The sequence below is a fragment of the Periophthalmus magnuspinnatus genome, chromosome 3, assembly GCF_009829125.3.
Source record: "Periophthalmus magnuspinnatus isolate fPerMag1 chromosome 3, fPerMag1.2.pri, whole genome shotgun sequence".
NCBI lineage: Eukaryota > Metazoa > Chordata > Actinopteri > Gobiiformes > Gobiidae > Periophthalmus > Periophthalmus magnuspinnatus.
The window spans coordinates 12,801,097-12,828,676 of record NC_047128.1 but is presented as its reverse complement, the minus strand read 5'-3'; the positions used below and the strand labels follow the sequence as shown (position 1 = coordinate 12,828,676).

The 27,580-nt window shown below is 42.6% G+C and overlaps 1 protein-coding gene across 1 annotated transcript in view; it reads right to left on the bottom strand.

The window, feature by feature from the left end:
- Positions 1-22,433, bottom strand: part of galr1b (galanin receptor 1b) — a 37,255-nt gene extending 14,822 nt beyond the window's left edge. The window contains exons 1-2 of the mRNA XM_033987404.2: positions 21,434-22,433; positions 14,296-14,361 (exon numbers count right to left, since the gene is read on the bottom strand). Of these exons, the coding sequence (XP_033843295.1) occupies positions 14,296-14,361; positions 21,434-22,117 (750 nt within the window). The 5' untranslated portion in view covers positions 22,118-22,433. The remainder of the gene's footprint in view (positions 1-14,295; positions 14,362-21,433) is intronic.
- Positions 22,434-27,580: the final 5,147 nt, after the last annotated feature.

The window sequence follows — 27,580 nt, the reverse complement described above, 5'->3', positions numbered from 1 at the left end:
AAAGATCTTCAAACTGAACAAAAAGTAAAGTTTGACTCTCATCTTGTGCCAAACGATGTCCTTAAAATGATGTTGTGAGACATGAGAGTGACAGTGTTTCAAAGCTCGGCAGCAGGAGGTGAGCCCTGTTGTGTTCTGTGGATTTAGTTTGATGATATTCGCAGATTTTTTTTAGTTCAGGGAGTTCGCTTTTGTGTGCTTGCCTCTTAAAAGCTTAGGGGCAAAGTGGCGGGCTTAGTCGGATAAGGGCAAAAAAGGGTCTGTTACTAAAGAGTTAGAAGATTTGAGGAAATAATTCTATTGTTCTCCATAAAAAGGCACTCTACGTGGTCAATCAGTCTCCAGGATCTAAACGTACTCTAGTATCCAACCCAATCACTAAAAGAGTATTTCTATTTCCTGTCACGGACAACCAACAGCCTGCTACCTTTGCCTTTCAGTCAGTGACATCTGGAGACATTCATAAAAATATACTCTTTCCTCCATCATCCTACCATTTCAGTCACAACCCTCCTCTGCAGCAGAACCCTCAGCCTCCTCAGCCTCTCCCTATTCACCTTATTCTGGAAGTTGCCATGGGCACTGCCATTGTTATTCAGGTTGTGTTATTTTGCATGGAGCTGCTGATCTTGAGAGCAAATACATTCTATAGGGACTACAGAGCCGTTTTAAAGGCTTAGAGAATCGGTGCAGTGCTGACTCCACATAAACGCTGAATGTTTTACACAACTCAACAATACTTGATGCCATATTTCAGCTGCAAAACTTTTCTCAATGAATTAACGATTGAAACGAATGGATTTTTGCTTAACTGGAATTGCCAAAACACACACACACACAAAAAAGCACAGTTTAATTGCATTTTATAGGCAAAAGATGGCCGAGTTGAATAAGGTCAATAACAAAACTACTCCTTCATCACATCACTGTTGTCCTTTTCTGCTCCTCAATTTTGGTAAATGGTCTGTGGAAGTGACTGAGTTTGGCTGACGATAGATTACAGATGGTGGGGAAAGCTCAAACACATGAGGGTCGTAGGTCACACAGGGGTCATAGGCGACAAAAATAAAATCATTCTACAACCGAAGCTGCAAATGGTATCAAGCAATATGTGATATTGTAGGATCTTAGTCGCATTTTCGAGTGGATTGCTTTTATACAGTCAAAGAGTTAGTGTTGTTTAGTTGCGTGGGTTTTCTGAGTTTGATCTAAACCACATTTAGTATGAATTCATCAGTCCTATGTGGTACATTATTCATTCAGTCCATACCATAGACTGTATAAAGAAGCGTACAAAGTGAGTGTGATGTCACAGATAGCGTCCGGCTCCAGTCAAAAGCAGCTCATCCAGGCTAGCAGTTATAACGACCAGTTGGAGTCGAGTTCGATATTTGGAATTCTGACCAGTAGTATCAGAACAGCCAAAGAGCCAATCCGGAGTGAGGCTGTTGAAGGTAAAGCCCCTTCCCACCCACACTGCTGGCTTAGGAGGGAGTGGGCACTTAGCAACGCTGTCACTCAAACCTGTTGGTAACACTAGCGGGAATGTGGCCTCGGGGAAAGAAAGCGCCTGATTTGCCTTTGTTATTAATGTTCAAATATTGATTTACAGACACAATAGTGAAATAAAAACACCAGGATCATGTGGAGTGGGTTAATACGACCACTTAAAGACCTTCTAATATGTTGGAAAAACAAAATGTACAAGAAAAAGCTTAGGTACTACAGCTTTATATACAGTCCCCATACTGAAAGGTGGTAAATGACTCCTCCTATAGCCACAGCTGCTCCGGGACAGACTGTTACAGCTGAGGATAATCTGCCCCAATGTCCTCTCTGAGCACTCTCACCACATACATACAAAGACAAAGTGTGTGACGTATTCTGGCACCTGTCGAGTCACATAAATGCACTCTCTCTCCCATCCATTAAGCCCCCTTTGCCCCAGACAGCAGCAGATCTCCAGGAATCATTTTAATGTTGAATTTACTTGAAACCAGGCGTCATTCATCTCACTTGATCTCTCATATAGTCATAATGAGCCTGAGGTATAATGTTCCGTATATGATTAGTTTTATGGATTTCACATCCAAAATGAACCAGGAACACCAAGGCATCAGAGAGAGGTGTCAAGATAGTGTAGAGTGAAGCTTTGAATAGAGTTGAGTTTGTTAAAATTTGAGGGACTAAATATTTATATAAGGCTTGTTAAAATGATGAGCTGAATCCTTTGGACAGACACTTGACTGAAGCTCATGTGAGAGAAAGAGCTATGCTAAATGTACAACGGGCGACACACTTTCATTATCACGTTTTATTGTAGCTGAAAATGTGAAGCTAAATGGGAAATATCTCATTGTGATTTTTCTGACAAGCATTGAGATTAGATTTGCGATGCATGTTTTAATAATAGCATTCTGTTCAAAGTTCACATTTTAAACACGTCCAGAAGAATTGACAAAAAAACTGAAATCTGAAGTGACAAACTAATACAAGAATCACATTTCAGAACATGTTTGTACCGATCTAAACCACAGGGTTCGATGTTTTTATGCAAAATAAGACAGGAGAGTTTATTGTTCGTCAAGGAAGTTATGCTACTTAAAAACCGCAGTCTTTGCAAAGTCTATCCAGTTTGAATGTGATTTCAGTTTGAATGTGATTAATCTTGCAGAAGATGTGAAGCAATGGAAGTGTAATAAGATCTGGAAGATGAACCAAAGATGTGTCGTATAGTTTTCAATGGCCTGGGCTCATTGGTGCATGGATCCAAAAATCTTTCAACATGGCTCACACCTCCCACCAGGTGACATCAGAACGTGCACCGCATCACCAGTTCTGACCGATCAGGTGCTAGCTGCCAGAATGGAGCTAGTGTGGAGTGGGGCTAGACTAAATCTCACAAAGCTAACTTGTACGCACTTTGAGGATTTAACAATTCTAAAAAGTTCATGATGTGAAAATACAGATGAATCTCTACAAAATTCAGTCTTTGTGAAAGCTGTGGATGCCCTGTCAGCTGAACAAAATGCACTGTGCTATCTGGGAGAATTCTCTCTGGGCCGAAACTCTTGGGAGCTGCAGTATCTATGGAGCGGCCACTAATCGATCTGGCACAGGAACAGATCCAGTATTAATTATAGAACCATGTGTGAAACGGGTCTCTGCTAGAAAAAAAGTACTAAATCTAAACTCAAAACTATAACTGCACTTTTCTCTTAAAAGAAAATATTGTGCTTTTGTCTGTCAGTCATAATCGTACAGTTTAGACCTTTAAATCATATATTAATAAAAGGACTTCCTGTTGAAAATTGCTGTGCTGATTTCCGCCTGCCCTTTTACATTACGTCTCCGTCATCACCATCAAAGTGTCAGATCTTAACATAAGACATTGGTAACACTGAGTTATTTCTAAACATCATTGCTTTTGTCTTTTTGTCTTTAAATGTAATGGCTATTTATTAACATCCATTCATTTTTTGTTTTATTTTGCTCCACATTTATAGTATTAATAAGTTCACTGTAATTATGACAACTATAAAGGACATGCTTTAGTGATGCCTTAAATATATCTTTAATGTATCTAATATAATGTATGTACTGAACAGTTTCGGCCCCAAAGCAAACCACTGGGGGCACATCACAAGCAACATCAAGATCTACAGATGTATATAGCCCCATATGTGCATACTGCACTCTTTACCCCTCTACCCCCTATTATGATATCATAATGTTTGAGTTACCATTTTGAGCAGAAACTGGAGCTGTCTATCTTTTGCAAAAAATTTTACACCTGACTCTGCAATGTGCTACAGACATAAATGTTTCTCGCATAGTTTGGATGCAAACTGCTGAAGAAGTTCATGCACCGGGGGAGATGGAGTATAGACACTGCTCCTCCAGCAACACAGCCTCTGGCGTCTGATTTAGCCTCATTCTCTTTACATAAGTGGCATCTGGACAAATGACCTCACTTCATTGTTACTTAGAGCTTCTCTATCACCAAATGTCTTTTGAGTTATACGGTATGTTTGAGTGTTGTGCTGGAGGAACTGTATGTACGATTATGATTTTAAATGTTATAAAATTGTTCTCTCTGTGTCACCCGATATGAAGTAAACATGTTCAAATCAAATATAGCTTTTACTGATAACAATTCTAATGTTGATTTATTCTATCCATCCATTTTCTTCTGCATTATCCGGGGCAAGGTCATGGAGCAGTCTGAGCAGGAAGGCCCACACTTCCTTTTCCCCAAGGCGTTCCCAGGGCAGCCGAGAGACATAGTCCCTCCAGCGTGTCCTGGGTCTTCCCCAGGGCCTGCTCCCGGTGGGACATGACCGGAACACCTTCCTAGGGAGGCGTTCAGGAGGCATCCGGAACAGATGCCCTAGCCACCTAAGCTGGCTCCTTTTGACGTGGACGAGCAGTGGTTCTACTCCAAGATCCTCCTGCATGACCGAGCTCCTCACCCTATCTCTAAGGGAACACCCAGCAACTCTGTGGAGGTAACTCATTTAAGTGCTTGTATCTGTGATCTTGTTCTGTTGGTCATTGCCCAAAGTTCATGAACATAACTGAGGGCAGAACATAAATCGAGAGCTTTTTCTTTGGACTCAGCTCCTTCTTTACCATAACAGTCCGATACAGCAACCGTAACACTGCAGACGCTGCACTGATCCAACTGTCAATCTCATGCTCCATCCTTCATGCTTACATGTGATTCATTCTCAGTTACAAAAATATTGTACACAATGTCCCATTTATTCTAATATAATTTGGTATTTTGGTATTTTCAAGCTTATTATCCAATCAGGTAATCACAGAATGAGCCTCACACCAGCCTCTCATTTGAGTTTTCAGTTTCAAAGCTTAAATCCAGTTGGTTGAAACCTAAAAGGACTCTCATCTGAATTACCTGAAGCCTAGCTGCAGCCAGTCATGAGTGCTAGTGAAGCCTCTGCAGCTCAGTGAGTTCTGGAGGTTCTGAGCTTTCACACAAGGCCTGTCCATATACTGAGAATGAGGAAAACCTGTATGTGTCCTCTATCTGCAGGTTAAGGCTCTGGACACACAGGGAAAATAAGATGATGCAATTTTATGTAACTCTTTCCTCCTCCGCATCATTTGACTCACTCGCTCCTGGCTGATCCTGTCTGCTCCTGTCAGGCTCAGCAGGTAGGACTCAGGGGGGGATCTTTCTTTTGGTCTTTTTCTCTCTCATCGTTGTTTGTTGACAGGGTTTTGCTGCAGACACTAAGATCATTTCAACCTCCCAGCAGGAAAAATATCGATCTGTAACATTTTTATGTTGTTGTCCATAAAAATGTGGTGTTTGGCTGTCCCACTGTCCCAACCTCTGCAGATATATAGGGCTGCTTTTCACTGGAACTTATCTGCATATTTAGATAGCAAATTTAAAGGTGCACTATGTAACTTTTCTAGTAAAGGATCCGCCACCTGCTAGATGTTATTGCATTGCCCGGAATGTTCAACAGTATGACATTATACTTATCTATCACCAAGCCAAGTTACAGGTCAGATCTGTGGAGAGGCGACCCCACTGACAGTAGGAATGCATGTTTTTCAATGCGGTCCTGTCTGCTCCTGTCTGCTCCTGTCTGCTTCTCCAGCTCTGCTCCTCTGGCTCTGCTCCTGTCTGCTTCTCCAGCTCTGCTCCTCTGGCTCTGCTCCTGTCTGCTCCTCTGGCTCTGCTCCTCTGGCTCTGCTCCTCTGGCTCTGCTTCTCCAGCTCTGCTCCTCCGGCTCTGCTCCTCTGGCTCTGCTCCTCTGGCTTTGCTCCTCTGGCTCTGCTTCTCTGTCTCTGTTTCTCTGGCTCTGCTCCTCTGGCTCTGCTCCTCTGGCTTTGCTCCTCTGGCTCTGCTCCTCTGGCTTTGCTCCTCTGGCTCTACTCCTCTGGCTCTACTCCTCTGGCTCTACTCCTGACTATGCTTGTCTGCTCCTCTGACTCTGTTCATCTGGCTCTGCTCCTCCAGCTCTACTCCTCTGGTTCTGCTCCTCCAGCTCTGCTCCTATCTGCCCCTATCTCCACTTGCTCCTGTCAGGTGCAGCAGATGGGACACAGGGGGATGAGAGGTGGAGGGGATATAGACCTTTCGTTTGGTCTTTCTCTCTCCCACCGTTTGTTGACACGGTTTTGCTGCAGACAGTCAGGTAATTTCAACCTCCCGGCACGAAAGCTATCAACCTGCGGCACTCGCCATTTTGTTGTTGTTCATAAAAATGTGATGTTTGACTGACCCACTGTCCAGCCTCTACAGACACAAAGAGCCGATTTTCAATGGAACAGGCTTAACTTATTTAGATATTTATTTACCGGTAGATAGAAAAGGTGCACTATGTAACTTTTATGGTAGAGTATCCACTGCCTGCTGGAGATTAGGGCTGAACAATTTGTGGGAAAAAAAAAGATGAGATTTTAATAACACAGCCCTAGTTGGGATGTTATCATGTTTCCTGGAACGTTCAACAGCATGGCATTATCTATCTCCATGGAGATTTTTCCACCAGGTCAAGTTACAGGTCAGATCTGTGGAGAGGCAAGCCCGCTCACAGTAAGAATACATGTTTTTCAAGGTATTCCGGGACGATAAAAATACCCATAATTAAACCAGGGCAGAGTTGTGCTGTCACAATAAAGCTAAAAAATACTAACATGCTAACGCGCACCTTGTGATTATGGACAAACGAAAAAATACATTATAATTAGATGCAGATAGAACACAGTGGACTTATTTTGACCTCAAGAGCTGCTTATACAATATATGTACTGGGACATATTTTGCTCAAACACATGGAAAAAAAAACGACAGGGCCTTCAATACAAATTACTTCTTCTTTTGTGTTTTTTTAATGTTTCTACCAGACTTAAAAATATGAAACTGTGCTTTTGTGAGTAAATTGTACTTGTCAGGAATGTTCAGACTTATTTACTGTAAAAGAGTGTGTAAGCCCCACTGTGTAAGAATCACACTGTGTAGCCTGTGCTGTTCTCCACGCTGACAAGTTGACAGAGTTTTTTTTTTTTTTTTTTTTTTTTTGAGGCACTGCTTTGGAATTAGTTCTAAAAATAAAATGTTACAAATGTGACAGCCACTAGTCTGCTCCATCTGAATAAACAACCACCCTCTCCAAGGAATTAAAGGATGATGCAAAATCACCCTCATTATTTACTCCATCAAGGTTTTATTTAGAGTGATTTGTGCATGTTTGTGTAATCCCTCAGTCATTCAGGTGTGATCCAGTTTCTGTTTGTTGTTTCTGTTTGTTGGCTGGGTCTTAGTTAGTGTAGGTTAGGTTAGCGTAGTTCAATAAGCCTAGCCAACAAACAGAAGCTGGAAACACGTAGGTGTGTTAGTTACAGTGTAGTTAGCTCCTCCCTTCAAATAGATATAAGGCAGTGTCCACCAGTAATCTGACCAGAACTGAGGAAGCGGCTTGAATAAGCAGTAAAATGTCTTCACTCCTACAATGTTTGTCCAGTGACAGATTTGAATTTTTCTTTTACTACGTTTGAGTTGATCAGTGCATCATCTGCACTTATGCGGTCGCTGTATTGGATTGTTGTGGTAAAGAAGGAGATCCTACCCTCACCTATGGTCATGAGCTTTGGGTAATGACTGAAAAGATAAGCTTGCTTGGCTGGGGACTGCCTTAGAGATAGAGTGAGGAGCTCAGGCACATGGGAGGAGCTCGGAGTAGAGCCGTTGCTCTTCCATGTCGAGAGGAGTCAGCTGAGGTGGCTCGGGCATCTATTCTGGAATGACTCTTGGAAAAGGCCTCGGGGAAGACCCAGGACACACTGGAGATACTATGTCTTTCATCTGACCTGGGAACATCTTGGGATCCTCCTGGAAGAGATGGAGGAAGTGTTTGTGGAGAGGGAAGTCTTGGCCTCTCTGCTGAAACTGCTGCCTCCACGACCTGGCCCCGGATAAAGAAGAAGAATATGGATGGATGGATATGTTTGAGTAATCTTTGTTCTCCTGCATACAAGATGCCATTGCTCCGATCTACCTCTGTTTTCACCGCCACCAGTACACACCCACTGTGACCTATGCACTTTGTTTTCCAATTTTATTTTCTTAATGTGTGATACACATAGGATTCAGCAGCACCATGTAGCCATTTTGGCACAAATGGAAAAAAAAAAAAAAGCCTGCTGCTCGCTAGTGTGATCTGCAGATCATGGTCCAGGAGAGTGGCACATTGTTGTAATGACGTTTCAAGCTTTACAGTTTACAGGTTCGAAGTATATACATTTTATTTAAAAAAAAACAACAACATTTACTGCTGGATCCATCATAACAGACTTCTGCATTGCTTTACTCACCTACATGACCTCATTAAAATGACTCCAGATCCTTGGCCCAGTCACAGATTTGGATGAAGCAGCAGAAATACTGGAGCATCCCGCCAACTCTTTGTGAATTCAATCTCTCCTGAACGATCTATACTTCTACAAAATTAGGCTCATGGTAGAATGGTTCCATGGAGGACAGACGCTATTACACTGAGCATCAGAGCAGGGAAAGATGTCAGCTCAATGATAAGCCAGAAAAAGTTCTATGGTAAATTTGTGGAGCCAATCTGTAACAAATAATAAAGTTCAACATTTGTGGATTTTTAGTTTGGGCTGCCTGGGATTCAGAAACATTTTTTTTAATAGACAGTTTTGTTTACAGGCCTGAGTTGCAACAAATAAATAGAAGAATGAAGTCATAAAAGTGACTTATTCAGCCCTCTACAGCTCAAATCTTATAGTACAAAAAAAAAAAAAAAAAAATCTCACCATTACTGCAAAGAACATGTGTATAAATATTGAGTCTCAAAATATATTGTTCCATCTTTCACATACTCAACGGTAAATCGATATAGTGATTATCATGACAAGCCTAAATGCTGGTGAATCTCCCTGTTTTCAAATTGATGTGAATGACAGGTGGATTAGCCAATCAGGGACACCCATTGTCAGAAAAAGTGAAAAAAAGTGAAAAAAAACATCAGAGGGCTGAAAAACATCTTGAGGTTCAGCAGAATTAATGACCAGAGCACCAAACTCTGTTCATCTGAGGTGACATCAATGTGATTTTATTTGTAAATGACAGGTGACCAATGAGCTCCTTCATTTCACATGTGTCACTGAAAAAAACAAATCTGATGTTTAGTGAGATGTAACAGGGAGTGTGGACCAAACTGATGTCACTGTATAAAAAATAGAGAGATATCAGTCTGGATTTGTCAGGAAATAGTTTGGGTATTTCTCCCCGTAAATCTCTCTTACAATAAAGATCCATACACTGCGTTCATGTTGTCCTCAGGAACTCATGAGACTGTTCTTCTGTGTCAAAAAATGTAAATAAACGCCCGGACATGTCAGAAAAACAATCAGCTGCCTGCTTAAAACCCTGACATGCTGACTAAAGGTTACAATATTTAGGGGTTTAGTTACTTCACTTTTACTACTTACTTTAAACACCCGCACTAGGCTACTGTTAAATGCATTACGTAATAAACATTTAGCTTTGGGGAATCAACCAGTCTTAATCGTTAGTGCTATTAAAATCCACCCTTACTGAGATAAAAACAAATGAATGAAAGCAAGTCGGAACCCCAGCTTCCCATCTGGAACCCGAACACCCGAGGACAAACATGAACAAAGCAAGTCCATGCCCTTATTTTGAAACTATAAAATAAGCCTGTCACTATAACAAATTTACCAGTACGATCTATTGCCAAAGAGAAATATAAGGTAAACGATAACAATGAAACTCATTTATGCCACTGACACAAACAAGATAATCCCACTAGAGTCCAGTGGTTCTTAACCTGGGTTCGATCAAACCCTAGGGGTTCGGTGAGTCAGTCTCAGGGGTTCGGCGGAGGTCAAGACACGCACCTGCCTCATATGATTAGCGGACTGCGAGCGTCTCCAGACGTTGGCCCAATTCAACAAATGCACCCTTTGATGTGTCTATCGAAGTACCTGCCCAACTTAAATGAGCCGTTTGAACACTGCTCACACCTCACAGACACAGCTCACAGTCCTGCGTAAAGACACAGCCCTGATTTTCAGACGCTGTGCGCAGGAGCAGGAGGATCAGGAGGACGTAACTTTCGCCCGTCCCTCATGACGCGCTAAAAAGCTTGTCTGTAGATGTATAATGAAAATCCTGATAGGAAATCGCCACAGAAATCTATTTGATGTAGTAACAAGTTTATTATATCTGTGATAGATCTGCTCTTGTCTCTGCAATGACGTATCACGTATAACACATCAGACATGTCGCCCAACAGTAGAGCCACAAGCGAGTGAAAATGAGCCAAAACAAAAGCCTTTGGAGAGCTTTTTAACAAAGGAGAAAAGGCCAACTGAGGAGCCAGAAGAGGAAACTACGACCTCCAAGAAAAAGGAAGATAAATTTAAGAGACAACACCAGGAGTCCTACTTAAATATGGGTTCGTCCGTGAAAATAAAACCTACATTATTCCGTTGCATTATTATTATAATTATATACAGTGTTATCTTCATTTTAGATGTCAAAAAGTATTTGCAGCTCACAGTGTTTTATTTTCTGTGGAAACTGGGTCCAAATGGCCTTTTTGCGTGTTAAAGGTTGCCGACCCTGTAGCGTGATGGAAATTAGGTGATGGGTGTGTGTTAAAATGTTAAAAATAATAAATAGCATAAATACAATAAGTTCATTATTGAAATACATAAGGTTCAAAATTTAAATAATTTCAGTGTGGCAGAATTAAAAAAGGTTGTGTCTTTGTAGAAAGGTATATATGTAATTTGTTGTGAGTTCATGCATTTTATTGGTTTTATTCTTTGAACACAGTGATGTTAATGCACGGTTCATTTTGTGCACCAGTAAAACATACATGCGTCTTGAATTTGAAAAAAAAATATATATATATATATTTTTCAGTAAACAAGAGTTCGGTGAATGTGCATATGAAACCGGTGGGGTTCAGTACCTCCAACAAGGTTAAGAACCACTGCACTAGACACATTAAAAAAAATAAAAAAACTGCATCATTAAAAGACATGAGCTGGAACAAGTAAACAGCTAAATGAACCAAGAATTAGCCATAGAAGTTACTTATTCAACCCTCTACTGTTCAACTCTTACCTTTTTACAACAAAAATAACAAAAATCTCATCATTACAAAGAAAATGTGCACGTGATAAATATTGAGCCTCAAAATATATAGTTTCAGCTCCCATGTACTGAACCGTAAGTCTATATAGTATTATCATGGCAATGCTGGGCCTCATTCATCAGTGTTTTCTTATACAATGTTCATAACTTCCACTTTAAAAAGATGTTGCGAGAACTGTGCAGCAGATTCATGACATGTTCTAAAGCAGACAAATATCTTCTGAAATGAGAGCTATGCCCAATTCACCAACATCAAGCTACAAAAACCACCACACTTATTTACATTTCACTTACATAAAACATACACACACACAAACACACTGTTACGGCCCTAGACCTTAAGTTATTTTCCTGATTGTATATCTCCATTATGTTCTGTCTGTGTGTCCCTGAATGACCACTGACCACTTTCCCCATAATCATGGCTGTTGCAGCCCATGGCAGTGATTGGAGGACTGTTTCCCAGCCTGGCCAATTCTGGGGCCCACCTTCAGCCGCCTCCCACCCTACTTAAGAAGATTCACCTGTTTGGGGTTGCTGGCCTGTGTGTGTCTCTTTTGGTTAAGTCACTACAGGGGTAGTGACTCTGTTATGAGACACTTTGTCGTCACTACTGACTCTGTTTGTCAAGATTATGTTATTGTGAAATTTGTGTTTTCATTAACTTTTGTTTTTGTTTAAACCTTGCAAGGTATTGTATGTTTGAATATTTTTTTAGACCACTTTTGTTTAGTTTATCCTTAACATCCCTGTTAATTAAATTACTTCTTAATTTACCATTTTCCATCTTGGTTTCTTTTGTTACCTCCCTGTCCCCATCACACGAGCTGGTTCATAACACGCACACACATACACACACATACACACACCTACACACCCCTACACACACAGACACACTCCTCAAACTCCTGTGTTCAGCTTTAGTGAGATTGAAGGGGAAAAGGGGGAACGGAGCAACATGCCAAAGCACATTTAAAAGGTTAAGCACAACTTCAGACTGTTTTTGCGTACATGGATATGCAAATTAGCCATATTCATCTGTAACGAGGCATTATGTGCTTGCATCTGCACAGAATCTCCTTCCCCACTGCTGGGTGAAAACTAAAGCCAGTAATGCTCTTTGTCCACAGGGCTTCCACAGAAAAGTGAGCTGTATATAAAAACATGTTTAAGACACAAAAGGATAGCTGGATGTGACTGTTGATTTTGCTCACACCACAGTCAGCCTCAATGTTAAAGTACATCAGAAAAGTGTCTGCTAGAAGGAAACAGCCTGATCCTAATTTGAAAATAATAAAAGTGCCTGATGTACATTTTATTAAGCTTTTCATTTGAGCAAATCACTCCTTATGATCTAGTAACTAATGTCAAGGGAAATAAGTGTTGTCCTAACGAGTCCTGGAGTTGTGCAGAGATACAGGAGACTCTAGATGTCTGAGGCAGCATAAGTTTATTTACCATCAGACAGGGAGTTTAAATAGGAGCTAAGAAGGACAGCCTGGAGACAAGCTGGCCCAGATAAAACGAGCAGTGCAGCAGGGCACTTTTGTGAGATGAGTGACCGAGGAAACGGATAATGGTAAAGAAGGACAAACTCTGTAGTATTTGGATGGTGCCAGAAACAAAGAAAAATGCCAACTATGAACTTTAGGTGTCCTTGCTCAGACTCTGCAGGGGATGCCCAATTCAAGGGGGGCTGGGTGGGATACAGGGGCTCTAGTCAAGGGGGGTGATGGGGGTGTGGAGGTGTTGAGTCCTGGGTGGTGACCAGGGCTGTAACAGGGGTCCATATGGAGAGCACTAGGGCTGGGACAGACTGAAGCTGTTACTGCAGCCTGTATGGTCTGTTAGACCAAATAGACCACAAAAAAGAACATTTCAAAATATATAACTTACAGTTGGGGGGAATTAGACTTTTGTGTGGCATCAGCAGAGTAATAATATTCTAAAACAGCAGGTTGTCACTTTGAGCTCAGCGCGGTCTAGAGAACCTGGCTGGAGGACCATGTGCATGTTTATGGTCACTGGGGTAAAATGGATTACCTATTGCGAAGCCAGGACTGAAACAGGATTTAAACAGGACTAAAGCAGGATTAAAGCAGGAGTGAGCCAGGACTAAAACAGGACTAAAGGACTGAAGCAGAGCAGGACTGAAGCAGGACTACAGCAAGACTAGAGTAGGACTAAAGTAAGACTAAACCAGGTCTAAATCAGGACTACAGCAGGACTAAACCAGTTATACACCAGGCTTCCTAAAGCCCACCACAAGATGAGAAGAACATCCAAACTCCACACAGAAAGGCCCATCCAGAAGAAGCACTGAGCACTCACACACCAACCATCTAAAAGCTAACATACATGAATTTCAGCGGCTTTTAAAGGGGAGGTACCGTGAGGCACTTTTTGTCCTCAAACTCAAATCTTCCAGTTCAGGGATTTTGGGATTGAATGCACTGAGTTACATGAGCACTTACCTCTTGTGAGTGTATTTCAAATAAAAGTTAGTTATAATGTAGAACTACTAGCTGTGCTCTACCAGTTAAAGAGCTGCAACTGATTTTAACTATATTAAAAATGTGAAAAGCAGAACTAGTTCATTTTAAACCGTTTGCAGTCGTCCAAAGTTATTCCTCACTTACTTTATGCATTCAGAGCATCCTAATTATTTACCACAATGAGTTTATAGGCATTTTCCACAACTCTCAGAGAGCAGAGCAGAGTTATGCGGTCACAGTAACCCTTTGGTCAGGTTCACCTGTGCTCTCCAGTCTTCTTCTGTCAACCCAAAGCTGGCACAATATCAGGCTGCAGTAATGTAGATAGATTCTAGTGGTGGTATGTCAACATCATCATCTTGTTAGGCAAAATCCATGATGTGTCATGTCTGTATGTTATTACTACTGACCCCTGCTCCAAGTCAAATTTCTCCATGAGGAGACAGAAATAAATGAAAACCTGAGAACCTGCAATGGAGGTGATTGTTCAGATTCCGATGAGCCATCTTAGAAGCCGCAGGTGACCAGGAAACAACTGGTCAACACAGGCTTATTTAGCACTGAGTTTACTGATAATAATCTCTTGTGTTTAAAGTACAGCCAAAGGGAACTCACCTTTTTCTTGGAGCGCTCTGACTTCTTGGACATGTTCTTCATCTTTTTGTGCAGATGAAACAAAACCTGGAAGAAGTAAAGTGAAGTGTTTAGGGACAAATACTGGAAAATCAAGACTTCAGGAAGATGACCACACACTGCATAGTGGTGTCCAAACTATACAAGTGTGTTTCATTCTCAGTATATGGACAGGCCATTCAGATCAGAGAGAGTCCTTTTAGGTTTAAACCAACTGGATTCAGCATTGGAACTGGCAAAACAAATCTGCTTTCTGATTAGATTAGAACTAAAACACCAAATTATAACATAAACTTAGCCATCATGTCCAGTGTTTTGTAATGAAGGATAAATGAGCATTACTGTTATTACTGTAAAAGCTGAATTTCATTTAATCTGGGGGCACAGTTAGTTCATGTTTATATGGAACTCATCATCGTACAGACGGGTCCTTTAAGACAAAACACTCCAAAACAAACCCTATCACTTTAGAGACAAGCTCATTAAAGACTCATTGATTTTCTTTGTTAACTCTGTTGTGTTCCCACAGCTGTGAGGTCAGTTATTATTTAGACACTGGAAAATACAACAGCAAACATAACAAAAGCAAGACATATTGGTTATGTTTTAGCAGCTAAACTCATCACAGCCCTTTGACTTTGGCTGCTGCAAGTGTGTGTCTTGGATTTGTTGTGAATGAAAGTGGAAACTGTATAAGCGCCATATTAAAAAAACCACAAAAAAACCCAAACACAACAGTTGGTGTTCATTCTTTAAAGAGGGGTGTCGTAACGGCAGGTGCAGGTGCGGACCAAGGAGTGCAGACTCGGGGCAGATTTACGATGTTTATTTACAGTTTGTGCAGAAATAATAGTCAATAGTTCATTAAACACACACAAGAAGCGGGGAGCGGGAGGCAAACCAGGTGGGCGTAGTGTAGAGCAGGAACGGGGACCGGAATGAGGACAGGATCGGGAACGGGACCAGGGCAAGCCGAGCAGGGGTAGTCCAGAGCGGGCACGGAGACAGCCAGGGCCGGAGCAAGACAGGACCGGGAACGAGACCAGGGAGGACCGAGCAGGGGTAATCCTGAGAGCGGGAGCCAGGGCAGGAGACGGGAAGCAATCCGGAGACCAAGACAGAACAGGAAGCGAAGACAAGGGGTGGACTGTACTGGAGCTGGAGCGCAGGGTCAGGAGCAGGAATGCGCGAGAGAGCAGGAATGTTTGACACTGGCCCCGAGCGTCTGGTTCGAGATGGTCCTGGAAACAGGGTGAAGACGAGCAGACGATCTGGCCCCGAATGTCTGGTTTCAGCTCCTTTTATCCATGGCAGGAGGTGGTGATTGCGCTGATGAGTTCCAGGTGACCGCGGGAGGAGCCAAGAGCTCAGTCCAGATCCGGCAGGTGAGGGAGGGAAAGAGCAGGACAGGAGGAAAACTAGGAGCGGAATCCATGGATCGTGACAAGGGGGTACTATGCAGAATTTTTTTTTTTCAACTTTCTACCATGTTATAATGCTGTTCCCTCATCAAAAACATGCCTGAAGTGGTTTTAGATGTCATCCATGCATGTAATTAACCCTGAGCCCTATTCAACCCCCCTTATGGTTAACTCTAAGATTCTGTTCAATGCTCCGCCCACAAGCCTACGTCACCCATGCTCCCACACAGTATAATATTAAACATGAGGCAAAATACAAAAACATTACAAAACTGTACACAACAACTTCACAAACCTGACACGATGTGCAGTAATTTTATTAGCGGGATGCACGCTGATTGTGTTGTGATCGCTCTCTGAAGGTGGAGTTGTTTTGTCTGGAATGTTCAACTGTCTGGCATTAAACATATTCATCTCTATGGAGACTATAGTGAGTTAGTTATTGGTCAAATCTGTGGAGAGGCCATCCAGGACTAAAACCAGGTCTAAGAATGTATGTTTTTCAAGGTATTTTTAGTGATCAAAATTAAATAAAAGTACGTAATCTTAATGTCATGCTGTGCAACATTCCAGACAAAACTACTTTATAACATCTCTGTTGTGGTGTCAGACTCCCGAATAGAAAAGTTGCCTAGTGCAGCTTTAACTCTTCTGAAATTCTTCCAATTGTCACCATGACGCACCTTCATAGATGTATTAATGAATAGTCTCTGTCCATTATTTGTCTTTTATCCAGTGTTCTCCTGTCTTCTGCCAGTGAGTTGTAATCTTCACACTGAGAAGGAGCCGTTCATCTGAGTTGTGGTGTTTTAGCGACAGTTTATGGTCAAGTTTCATTTGATTCTATTTTTACTTTATTATCACTTGTCACAACAGCCCCCCCACCTCCTAACAGCTCTACTCACACACACACACATGATTAGCACACACACTGTATTAAAGCACACAATGTCAAGAATCAGGATAACTATAGCTGTTTGCATAATGCACCATAACGGTGAATGCTAACTAGCAACTCCATGGCACAGTGGTAAATGTCTTACAGCAAGATGGTCTTGGGTTCCATCCCTAAACTTGACTTATCCATGTCGCCAGATCCGGGGTAAATATGTTCAAATCAAATATATCTTTTATTTATAACTGTAATGCTGATTTATTCTTGATAACAAAAACGTTGGACATGATGGACAAAATGAGCATGTTATAATTTGGTGTTATCTAATCAGAAAGCAGAATGCATTGCCAGTTTCAATGCTGAAATCCAGTTAGTTTAAAGACTCCGTCTGATATCAGTCTTCACTAAACCACAATACCAAAACATGCATACTGCAATCACAACTGAACCTGTGTGTCCAAGGGCTTAACCTGAGTATAGAGACTGGCATTTAAAGTCTTTAAAGCTCCACTGTGTTTGTAAATTCCACATTTGCTAGTCTCAGATCATTTCAGAGTGTACTTTGACTTGAAGCTATAAGGAGAACTGGGCACGATAATTACAATAACGACTTATCATTCAATACATAACAGATGGAACAATACTTCTCTAAACAATTTTATCATCTGCACCTTTTCCTTTGTCCTAATGGGAACTTTAGTTTTTTTGAGCTGTAGGGGGTCGAATAAATAACTGCTATGAGTCATTATAGACACTAACTGACTACTAAAATGTTTCATTCTGCTGTTAATGCATTGCAGCTCATACGTTTGAATAATAGCAAACCTTTAGAATATTTCTGGAGAATATTTGTGCTGTATGTTTTGGTTTCAATATATAGCACTTCAAAATGTGTTCTTGTGACAGGCCTAAGGAGGACATTGAACTCAGGACCATTTTGTTACACGGCAAGCAATTACATCACTGCATCATTGCTCATATAACCATTATTCTCTAATTACAATGCAGTATGTAATCAGCTTTAGTTACTGTCATTAATCGGTTTACACCAGACTTGTGTGTGCTAATCCTGTGTGTGAGTAGAGCTGTGAGGAGGTGTGGAGCTGTCGTGACCAGTTAGTGATAACGAAGTTATACGTAAAAAATAGAGTGAAATGAAACTTGACCATAAGCTGATGCTAAAACATTATAGCTCAAACAAGCGTCTCTTTCTTAGTGTGGAGATTACAGCTCCCAGACAGAAGACAGGAGAATGCTGATTAAACAAATCACGGACAGACACTATTCATTAAAATATCTATAATAAGGTAGTTTCACAACATTTTAAGAAGGAGTATTTCACTTCTATAGGGTATTATTAAAGAATGAATTTATTTATTTTACTACTGTGTCTTGCATACAAATGTGCCCAGCCGTTTCATGGGCTTATAAGACACCATTAACAAAATATAATATGCCAGTTGCCAGACTTGCGTTACAAACACAAATGGATTCATTTAAAGAAACTAGTACTGCTTCTGCCCAGCTTTATACAGAAATATAACTTATAAACATTAGACTTAACCATTTCATCATGTGGTCATCATTACACCAGAACATATCATCATCACAGTCACAGTTTGTCCATAATGAACATCATGTTTTAGTACAAGGATGTCCATCACTGCACGTGGCACCAGGACACCCTAGGTCGGACGTCAAGGATCAACTTTGTGGTCGTGTCATCTGAACTACGACCCCATGTCTTGGCCACTCAGGTGAAGAGAAGGGCAGAGCTGTCAACTGATCACCACCTGGTGGTGAGTTGGATCTGCTGGAGAAGGAGGAAGCTGGACAGACCTGGCAGACCCAAGTGTATCATGAGGGTCTTTTGGAAATGTCTGGTGGAGCCCTCTGTCAGCACAGTCTTCAGCCCACACCTCCGGGAGAGCTTATCCCAGATCCCGGGGGAGTTTGGGGACATGGAGTCTGAGTTGGCCATGTTCTCTGCCTCTTTGTCAATGCGGCGGCTCGTAGCTGTGGTCGTAAGGTCTGTGGGGCTGATCGCGGCAGCAACCCCCGTACCCAGTGGTGGACACTGGAGGTGAGCATAGGGATACCGTCAGGCTGAAGTAGGAGTCCTACCAGGCCCTGTTGGCTTGTGGGTCTCCTGAGACAGCTGACAGCTGAAAGGTGCCAACGGGCCAAGCGTGCAGTGGCCTGTGCAGTCGCAGAGGCAAAAACTCTGGGTTGAGAGGAGTTCAGGGAGAGTTCTTGGAGGAGGACTATTGGTCGGCCACAAAAAAATTCTGCCAAACCATTCGATGCCTCACGAAGGGGAAGCAGGGCTTCACCAACACTGTTTACAGTGCGGATGGAGAGCTGCCTACCTCAACTGGAATGTTGTTGGACAGTGGAAAGAATACTTTGAGAATCTCCTCAATCCCACCGGCACATCTTCTGAGGAGAAAGCAGAGACTGAGGACTTGGAGGCGGACTCATCCATCACCCTGGCTGTGTTTGTATTCGACTCCACCAACGCTGGCTTTCTGTTCATTGTTTTTATGAGGCCATGGTTCTCGACCGGAAAAAGGTGGCTTGCCCTCTGCGAGTGGGTCGAGGCATTAAGTGGAGGAGTTCAAATATCTCGGGTTTTGTTCACGAGTGAGGGTAATGATGGAGCATGAGATTGACATGTGGATTGGTGTAGCTGCTGCAGTGATGTGGTCACTGTATTGGACTGTTGTGGTAAAAAAGGAGCTGAGTCAAAATGCAAAGCTCTCAATTTACCGGTCAGTCTATGCTCCTACCCTCACTTATGTCTTGTCCTTTGGGTAATGACCGAAAGGATATGGCATAAAGTTCAGTCTTAAACATATCTTTTAATTGAATATATGTGCACAACTTTGGTTGAGCCAAGATCCCATTCAGCTACTACTCTTCAGAACTGACATCATCAAAGCCAGCAACTTGGCTTTACTTCAGTCAAAGACTCTTTAGATGATCTGTTATCGAGCAGATTAATAATCTGATTCCACAGTCTAACCATGTCAAACTTTCTTTGGATTGAGCCAGGGACCCAGCCCATATCACCGTGCTGCCAATACTGGGTCAAACTTGTGCACTCCCAAGAAACAGCGGATGGCTCTGTTTTCCACAGGATCCAAGGCTGAGCTCTGTGAGGGCCCCACACACCAGCAGCATAGTTTAAAACAGGAGATGCACATGCCTCATACAACTCTGAATGTTTCATAACTGAAATCTTTAAACATTTTCAACTTGTTAATCACAGAACCTAAAGCGCGGCTGAAGCAAGAAGGATTTTTACCCCGCTGTCAAAAATCATGAATTGATCAAATGTGAACCCAAAATATTTGAAGTGGAGACATAGTCAAGATTTAGATTTCCAAATCTTTGTGGAGTTGGCTTGTTTTTCTGAAGTGCATTATTTGGGTTTTAGCTTGATTTATGGAAAATCTCCATTTATGGCTGTATTAACTGTAACACATAAAATATTTATATCACTATTTTCCCTTTTATTGTTTTCAAAATGCTATATTCACCGAAAACGTGTTAACATGTTTTACAAGTTCCACTTTCATTTTTGAAGCTCTGAGTTTCCCCTCCCTTTGCACGCTGTGCTAAGTCACTTCCCGTTTAGTGTGTTATCACAACACAAACAGTGTGCATCTCACTAATGAAACTACTGTACATCGTATCAGGTTGGAACAGAGGAACAGAGGATGCAGAAGAAAGGGTCAGATGCAGCAGAGGATGCAGAGGAGGATATATAGGACCATCAATAACAGTCTAAGGTGTTCATCCTAATCATAATCTTTAATTTAATTCATAACCAACATAACTTTGATCTTTGATCATAAAAAAGATACTTGTACAAAATCTGGTGCACTGCTTCCCCAAACAAGTAGAGAATACGCATGATCCCTCTTAAATTTTGAAAACATTGGAGAATCCATTTATGAGGACTCTCAGAAATGGACTGTCATAAATGGACTCTACATTAGAAAGAAAATTTGACAGAAAGAAAATTAGAAAGAAAATTAGACTGAAAACACGTGCATGTGTATCAGACATCACAACGACATAAAAACGTTGGATCATTGTCGCTTCAAATAATGCGACCGCGGGGAAATATGGCTCCGGTTTAATGAAAACAAAAGTTACTTAGCGCGTGGAGTCGTGATAGCTTTTTACAATGTAGGTCAGAAAATCACGGAACAGCACTGTTTATCTCTACTTTTATTACCAGTCCTTTTGGACTTTCACCGCGCAGTGACGGCGTCTGATAAACGCACTGTTTCTCGGCTCGCTGCTTGGCATCATCCAAACAACCAGCACGGAGTGATTATTAACGTTATTAACCGAGTAGATGGGGGAGTGATTATGTCTTGGCTCAGCTCTTCGCAGTCCAAAGACCGTAACGCATCAAAGCGCACTTCACCGCTTTGGAGAGGACGCATTGAGCTATGGCACTGTGGGTACATTATTCATCCAAGTCTCTGCAGACTCTGGACACCCGTATTAACAATACTGACGGTGCCAACACTCCCCTCCGGCATCATCGTCATCCTGATAAAAGGCTTTATCAGGATGTTGTTGTTGTTGTTGTTGTTGTTGTTGTTGTTGTTGACAGAGAAAAACAAAGTGTTTCCCGTGGAAAATGTCCCTAGTGCTTCTGTTTGTGAAATAGATTCATGGTGTTCTTTACTGCGTTTTGCGCATTTTACGCACAGCCACTTTACGCGCACTTAGCCCGTGAATGCGCTTGAGTGTATGAGTGCGCGCGAGTGAGTGGGGCACTGACCTTTGCGTAGCAGCAGCTGATGAGCAGCAGCGGGAGCAGGTATCCCAGTACCAGTATGGACACTCTGTAGACGGAGCGGGACGGCCCGGGCCAGCGTTCCCAGCAGAAGGTGCTGTTGGGGGCCGTGGGGTGCCCCGTGAGGACCTGGTGCTGTGCCACGGGCACCGACAGCACGAGCGCGAGGGTCCAGATGAGCGCAACTCCGAGCAGCGCGTTCCGGCGGCTGCGGATAAGCGCAGACTTTTTGGAGAGGACCACGGCCACGTAGCGGTCCACGGACATGGCCGTAAGGGTGAAGATGCTCACGAGCATGCACACAGTGAAGACGTAGTGTCCGAACGTGCAAAGGAACGCCCCGAACACCCACTCGGGCAGAGAGTATATGGTGGCGTGCACGGGCACGCACACGAGCAGAAAGCAGAGGTCCGCCACGCTGAGGTTCAGGATGAACAGGTTGGTGGGGCTCGCGGCGCGCAGAGCACTCGCGGACCCTGCGATGCCCCCGGTGCCATACCGGGCTCGGCCCACCACCGCCAGCACCAAAGAGTTCCCCACGACCCCCAACACGAAGATGACCCCGAACAGAACCGGCACCACCACTGCCTCAGGGCCGGGACCCTCCTCCGCCTCCGTGTAGTTCCCCTCCGCGGCCTCGGCCCAGGACTCGTTCCCGGGAAGTAGCATGGGCCCCTCACTGCGCTCCGGCTCACCACGGAGCGCACGATGTGGAGCGGTCTACAGCCGAACTCTGACTGGACTCAAAACTCGAGTAGAACGCAGCGCGGCTTCCTGTCAAACCCTTTCAGAGTAAAACAGCTCAACTTTGAGATGTACTAAGAGCGCATACTGTGCTGTTCAGTGTGCTGCCTTTCAGATATGTTCAGATGCCCTTCCAGCTTCAGACAATGTCACAAACTGTCCTTAAAATGATTTCTTCCCCCTCAGTGAAAAACGAAAGACATGCACACGTGCACAGAACGATCATTTACACTATGGGTTCATCCGCAACAGATAACAGCTCAATATTTCCCAAAATCAAAAAAATAACGTGGCTCTATTTCACCTGTTTCCCAGCTGTGCGGCTCGTGTTTGCAGATTCTCTTTTCCGGTCTGGTCCTGTTGAACTTGATTCGGACTGAGGCGCGCTCACGATTCTGGAGCGTGTTATATCGGGAGCGTGCATTAATGAAGCGTTATCAGCGCGTGTGAGGACAAGCTCCAACGCACACAACAACAGCCATAAACGCGCTGCACTCACACAGACTCATTTCCTCTTATTATGTTTATGTTTCACACGTGTCCCGTCTGCTGTTGTCACATAAACCAAAGGGAAAGTTTGGTTTTATTAACTCTTAATTTGAAAGGACAATAAACAGAGATATTAAGCTTGTAAAAGAGATGAGATGTTGTGCACCAGATTAGGTTTCTCTGGTATTCTTCAATGGACTACTGTTTCATAGTGAAATAAAGTAAAGAAATACTTGGGTGGTTATAGTGGCCTTGTTGGTGATAATAAACGCATCCACAAACCAGTGTTGACAATTTCAGCTTCAGCACACCATTAGTTGCAACAGGAAGGGCATCTGGTATAAACAAACCAAATCACAATGCATCTGTTTAACTTTGCCCAATCCTAACATTACATATCCAAGGAGCATGATATTAACACCAGAATCGGAATACATGATCCACTACTGGCATCTGATATCAGCACCAATACTGAAACATTTGCTGGATCAGATATCGGCTTCCAAATATCGGTTCAGTCGATATCCTAGTTGGACATAAATTGATGTAATGAGACGATTTACTTGTACTTGGTCCAGAAAGTCTCAGAATGCTTGAACTTCTATGTATACAAAGTTTTTTTCTGTATTTGCTTGAAAGTTAAACAACAGCTGCATAACACATTTGGATCAGTTTTGTCTTATTTTATTTGTGTCTAAAGGCTGCTCTGGTATCACTTGAAAATGGAAATCGGCAGATATTTAAACCTATAGTATCGAGATCAGTATCGGAAGTGAAAAAGCTATACCAGCGTCATTTAAAGTAGTTTTATTGATTGGTTGATGGACATCCATGACAATCCATAGAAAACTAATTTTTCTGTACTGTGTCTATTGTACTGGCTGCTGCCTTGGCCATGAAAAAATATTTTCTAAATCTGGGACTTCCTGGTTAAATAAAGGTCAAATAAAAAATAAAAAAATATTGTTGGTTTTTGTTTAGCTGCTTCCACCAAAGATAAGACACTTTTACAGCATCTGACACAGGTGGATTATGGAGATTTGTAGGTGTGTTCAGAATGATACAGGATACGTGCCATTTGGGAGAGACAGCTATAAATAAACAGCTGAGATTGGACCTGAAATTGGACCACAGTTGTCCAGAATTATGGTCTAATTCCAGACTGAACAAAATATTGGAGGAACTGGCTCTTCAGGACTAAATCAGGAGTAAACAAGAACAGGTCTAAGACACGATTAAAACAAAGCATCTATACCACTAGAACTAAACCAGGATTTAACAAGTCCTATACCAGAACTAAACAAAAACTAAACCAAGACCAAAGCAGGACTAAGTGGGGACTGAATCGGAACTAAACCAGAATTAAACAAGGACCACACACTGAAAACATGTCCTGAGGATGGCTGCTCAATTAACACTGACATGACTTCGATTCTCTGTCCAGCATGTTGATGTCTTACTAAGGCAGAGTGATTGTGGCCGATTCTGGACCTCAGTAAAAGCCGATTCGAGAGAGCTTCAAACAGCAGATCTCAGAGTGGCTCCACCTGCACTCTGGAGCGGGGCGAGTGCGCTGTGAACACGGCCGACCTCGGGCCGACTTACCTACAGTGACAGTAAAAGCGCTTGGAAGTGAGAAAAAAAAGCGCTCAGATCACTTGTATGTGTGTGTGAATGGGAGTGCAGGGCTGCTGTTTGACACGTTCGTTTAAACGTGCACAACATTGGGGGGGATAATCATGTAATCATGTGTTATTACTGTATCCACAGGCAGAGACCAGAGTCTTCCCACTGTTCAGCTCCAAACAGCCTGCCCCTGTGCTCTTTCTGTGTTTGATTCATTTAATGTGGCTTTCACACATAGTGGCTCTATGGAGCGGCCCCAGTGCGCACCAGATTTAGTTCTGTTTACTTCTCTTACTTCTCAGTCGGTCTTGTTCACACAAACTGCGCATCATTCATCCCAAACACCATGAGCCACGTGAGAGTCCATCAGCTGATCAAAGAACTTATTTCTATGACAACGCGCTTCAAGTTGATGGAGCCCCGTGTTTACGCGCGCACTGTACGCTCACCTGCGCAGACATACCCAAGACTGAACTGGACCAAACAGGGAGTACACAGGACTAAACAAGCACTAAACCAGGACTAAACCAGAACTAAACCAGGACCACATGACTAATCCAGAACAGATGGTAGTGAGTCATACTTGGTTCACTGTTGTTGCTTTATAGAAGTTTTGAAATCCTTCTTAGAGAGCAGAACAGCAAAGTGAAGGAATGCAGCGTTTGATTTGAGGTGGGGATTTAGATCTCAGGCACAGAAACAGGTTTGACACCAACTCTAAACGTGAGAAATCTGCACCTTATTGGGCACTTTTGTCCCTGTGTCTCACAGGTAGAAAGATGAGGCTATGAATAATAATGAGTGATGTTCATTTGAGTAAAATTATAAAGGAAAGTGTACCGCAGTGTAATCATGTGTCTCTGCTTAGACATTAGGGAGTCTGTACCTGATGATAATATATTCTACAGACCATTACTGAACCAGGACTGAGCCAGGACCAGGACTAATCCAGGACTGAACCAGAATGGAATCAGAACTGAACCAGAACTAAATCAGAACTGAACCAAGACTGACCCACCTTTACATCAAGCATATATCATAAAGCTGCTACATGAAAAAGAAATTGAGACTTTAATACATAATGCATGCATTCTATATGGAATTTTGTTTTGTATCAGTTAAGTCCAATCAGGCACAATGTTGCAAAGAATCTTGGGAAACTGCGTGGCGGACTCTATCCCAGACACTGGATTCTCTGCCATGGTGCATTTTCAAGAGTGACCAAAAGGCAAATAGTAGCAGAGATGTGAGAACTACATGGAAACCACTGCCGACACTATCTGTTGTTGCTGCTTACACCCTTATTATCCTGTACAATTGTAGGTTGCCCCCTTGTGGATATTGGAGCTCTATGCATTTGCAGAGTCTGCCTATGACAAGAGTCCAGTATGAGTCAATAAGTGCACTATTACAAGTGCAGCAAAGCGCACCTGCTGCTTTCTGCCACCAGGTGTCGCCTATAAAAGAGCACTCCCTATTGTCTATTGCCTATGTGGCAGGTGTAGTCTGTTGTGCCACCCCGTCTAGCTCCAGACAAACAATGTAGGCTATGCCAACCCCAGTTCATTTTATAGATAATCAGAGCTGTGCTGGAGCCAAGGACATGGAGCAACCAGCTGCTGCTTTTGTCTTTGTTTCTGTCCCAATGTATAGCCCATGTTTAATGGCAATTCTATTGTCGGTTAATGTGCCAAAAAAGTACAAAAGCCTGAACCTGCCTGTGATATGGAAATGTGTCATGCGACTGTTCAGTGTATTCTTTTAAACTAAACCCAGCCAAAGAAATGAAAATAATACATTATAGATACCTTTATGTTAATGTCTCTGGTCACTTAAAACATGTATATTTTCTGGGCTCTGTCCTGTGGTGTTGGTTTTATTTTTATTTCATTTAGGTTTTATTTAGTTAGTCATCCACTCCATGTGCCACATTTGGCGTTGCTGCAGGATCATTGACTGTATGTACAGAGATGTGTACATTTCTTCTGGTTTCACATTGGAGTCTGATGCTGAAGTTGTGAAGTGGAGCCTTGTAGCTCAGTTAAATGCTCCATGTCCCATGTTTAACCTGAAGCCAATATTGTGTTTGTGTGTTAACTTGTTTGGTATTTTTACAATTTGTGTGTTTTCATTTTAAACGTTTGTGGACACATTTGCTTCATAATTTGGCCAATAGCACGATGTTGGCTGGTTTTCTGTAGAAACAACTAATACTGTGCTCATTGCTACTGAAATGTTCAAGCTGTAATTAGGTGCCAATTGTTCAGCTACATTGTACCAAGTTATCGACCTGTCTGTTGTTTTCTTTTGACACAAAGCAGCAGTGGGGCGTGTATCTGTAAACAAGAGAGTGTCAGGTCACAGCATCAGTCCCAGAGAATGTGTTGCACCAGGAGGCTTCAGTGGGTGGCTCATGCGCCTAGGTCTCTGTAGATGTTTGTGAGATGTTAGGGGCCACTTGAATAAAAGGTTCTGCTTAGTTCCTCACCTGTTGTCGCTGTGAAGGTGCTACAGGTTTCTCTATAGGCACGTAGGTCAGTCCAGGTATAGCAGTCTCTAGGGTGGTTGTAAATGTTAGCAGTCAATAGCTTCATTGCACTGCCGTAACCCTCAGGGCCCTCATCTGTAGGGTCTGGGATGAGTTGAGTACTGTTGAGTGAGCTGGTTTCACTGTTTTTATTCTGTGAGGGGACAGGCGTGTGTAACTGTGACACAGGCCAGGTCCTGTCAGTGTTCTGGACCTTCTTAGAAAATTCAATGGAATAAACTATCTACTAAATGACTAATTTATGGAGCCCTGTGCCTTGCTCCCGTCAGACCTGTGTCTGTTGTGCTGTTGTGAAAGGTCAGCAGCATAACATAGTTTACTTTAGTGTCCAGGTTGCTAAGCTAATCAGTTTTTTATCTGTAGCTCCTGTAGTGTGGTCAGTCCGTCTGTCTTTGAGCTCAGCTCCACGGCGCCGGTCGGACTCGCGGCCATATGTGCCCATCAACTTTATGTCCTGGCCCACTGGGTAGCTGTGCCTCTGTGGTAGGTGTGGTGTAGTGTAGCCCAATGTAGACAATGTAGACAATGACAAAACAAAGTAGGCTATGCTAACCCCAGTTCATTTTATAGGTGATCAGTGCTGTGCTAAAGCTGTGCTGCTCTTGTCTGTATCATCTGTTCAGCATATACTTTTAAACTAACTAAGAAAACTAATAATGCAACAAAAATAATACATTATAAACACCTTTATGTAAATGAACTGTCTCAAGGCACTTAACAAACCT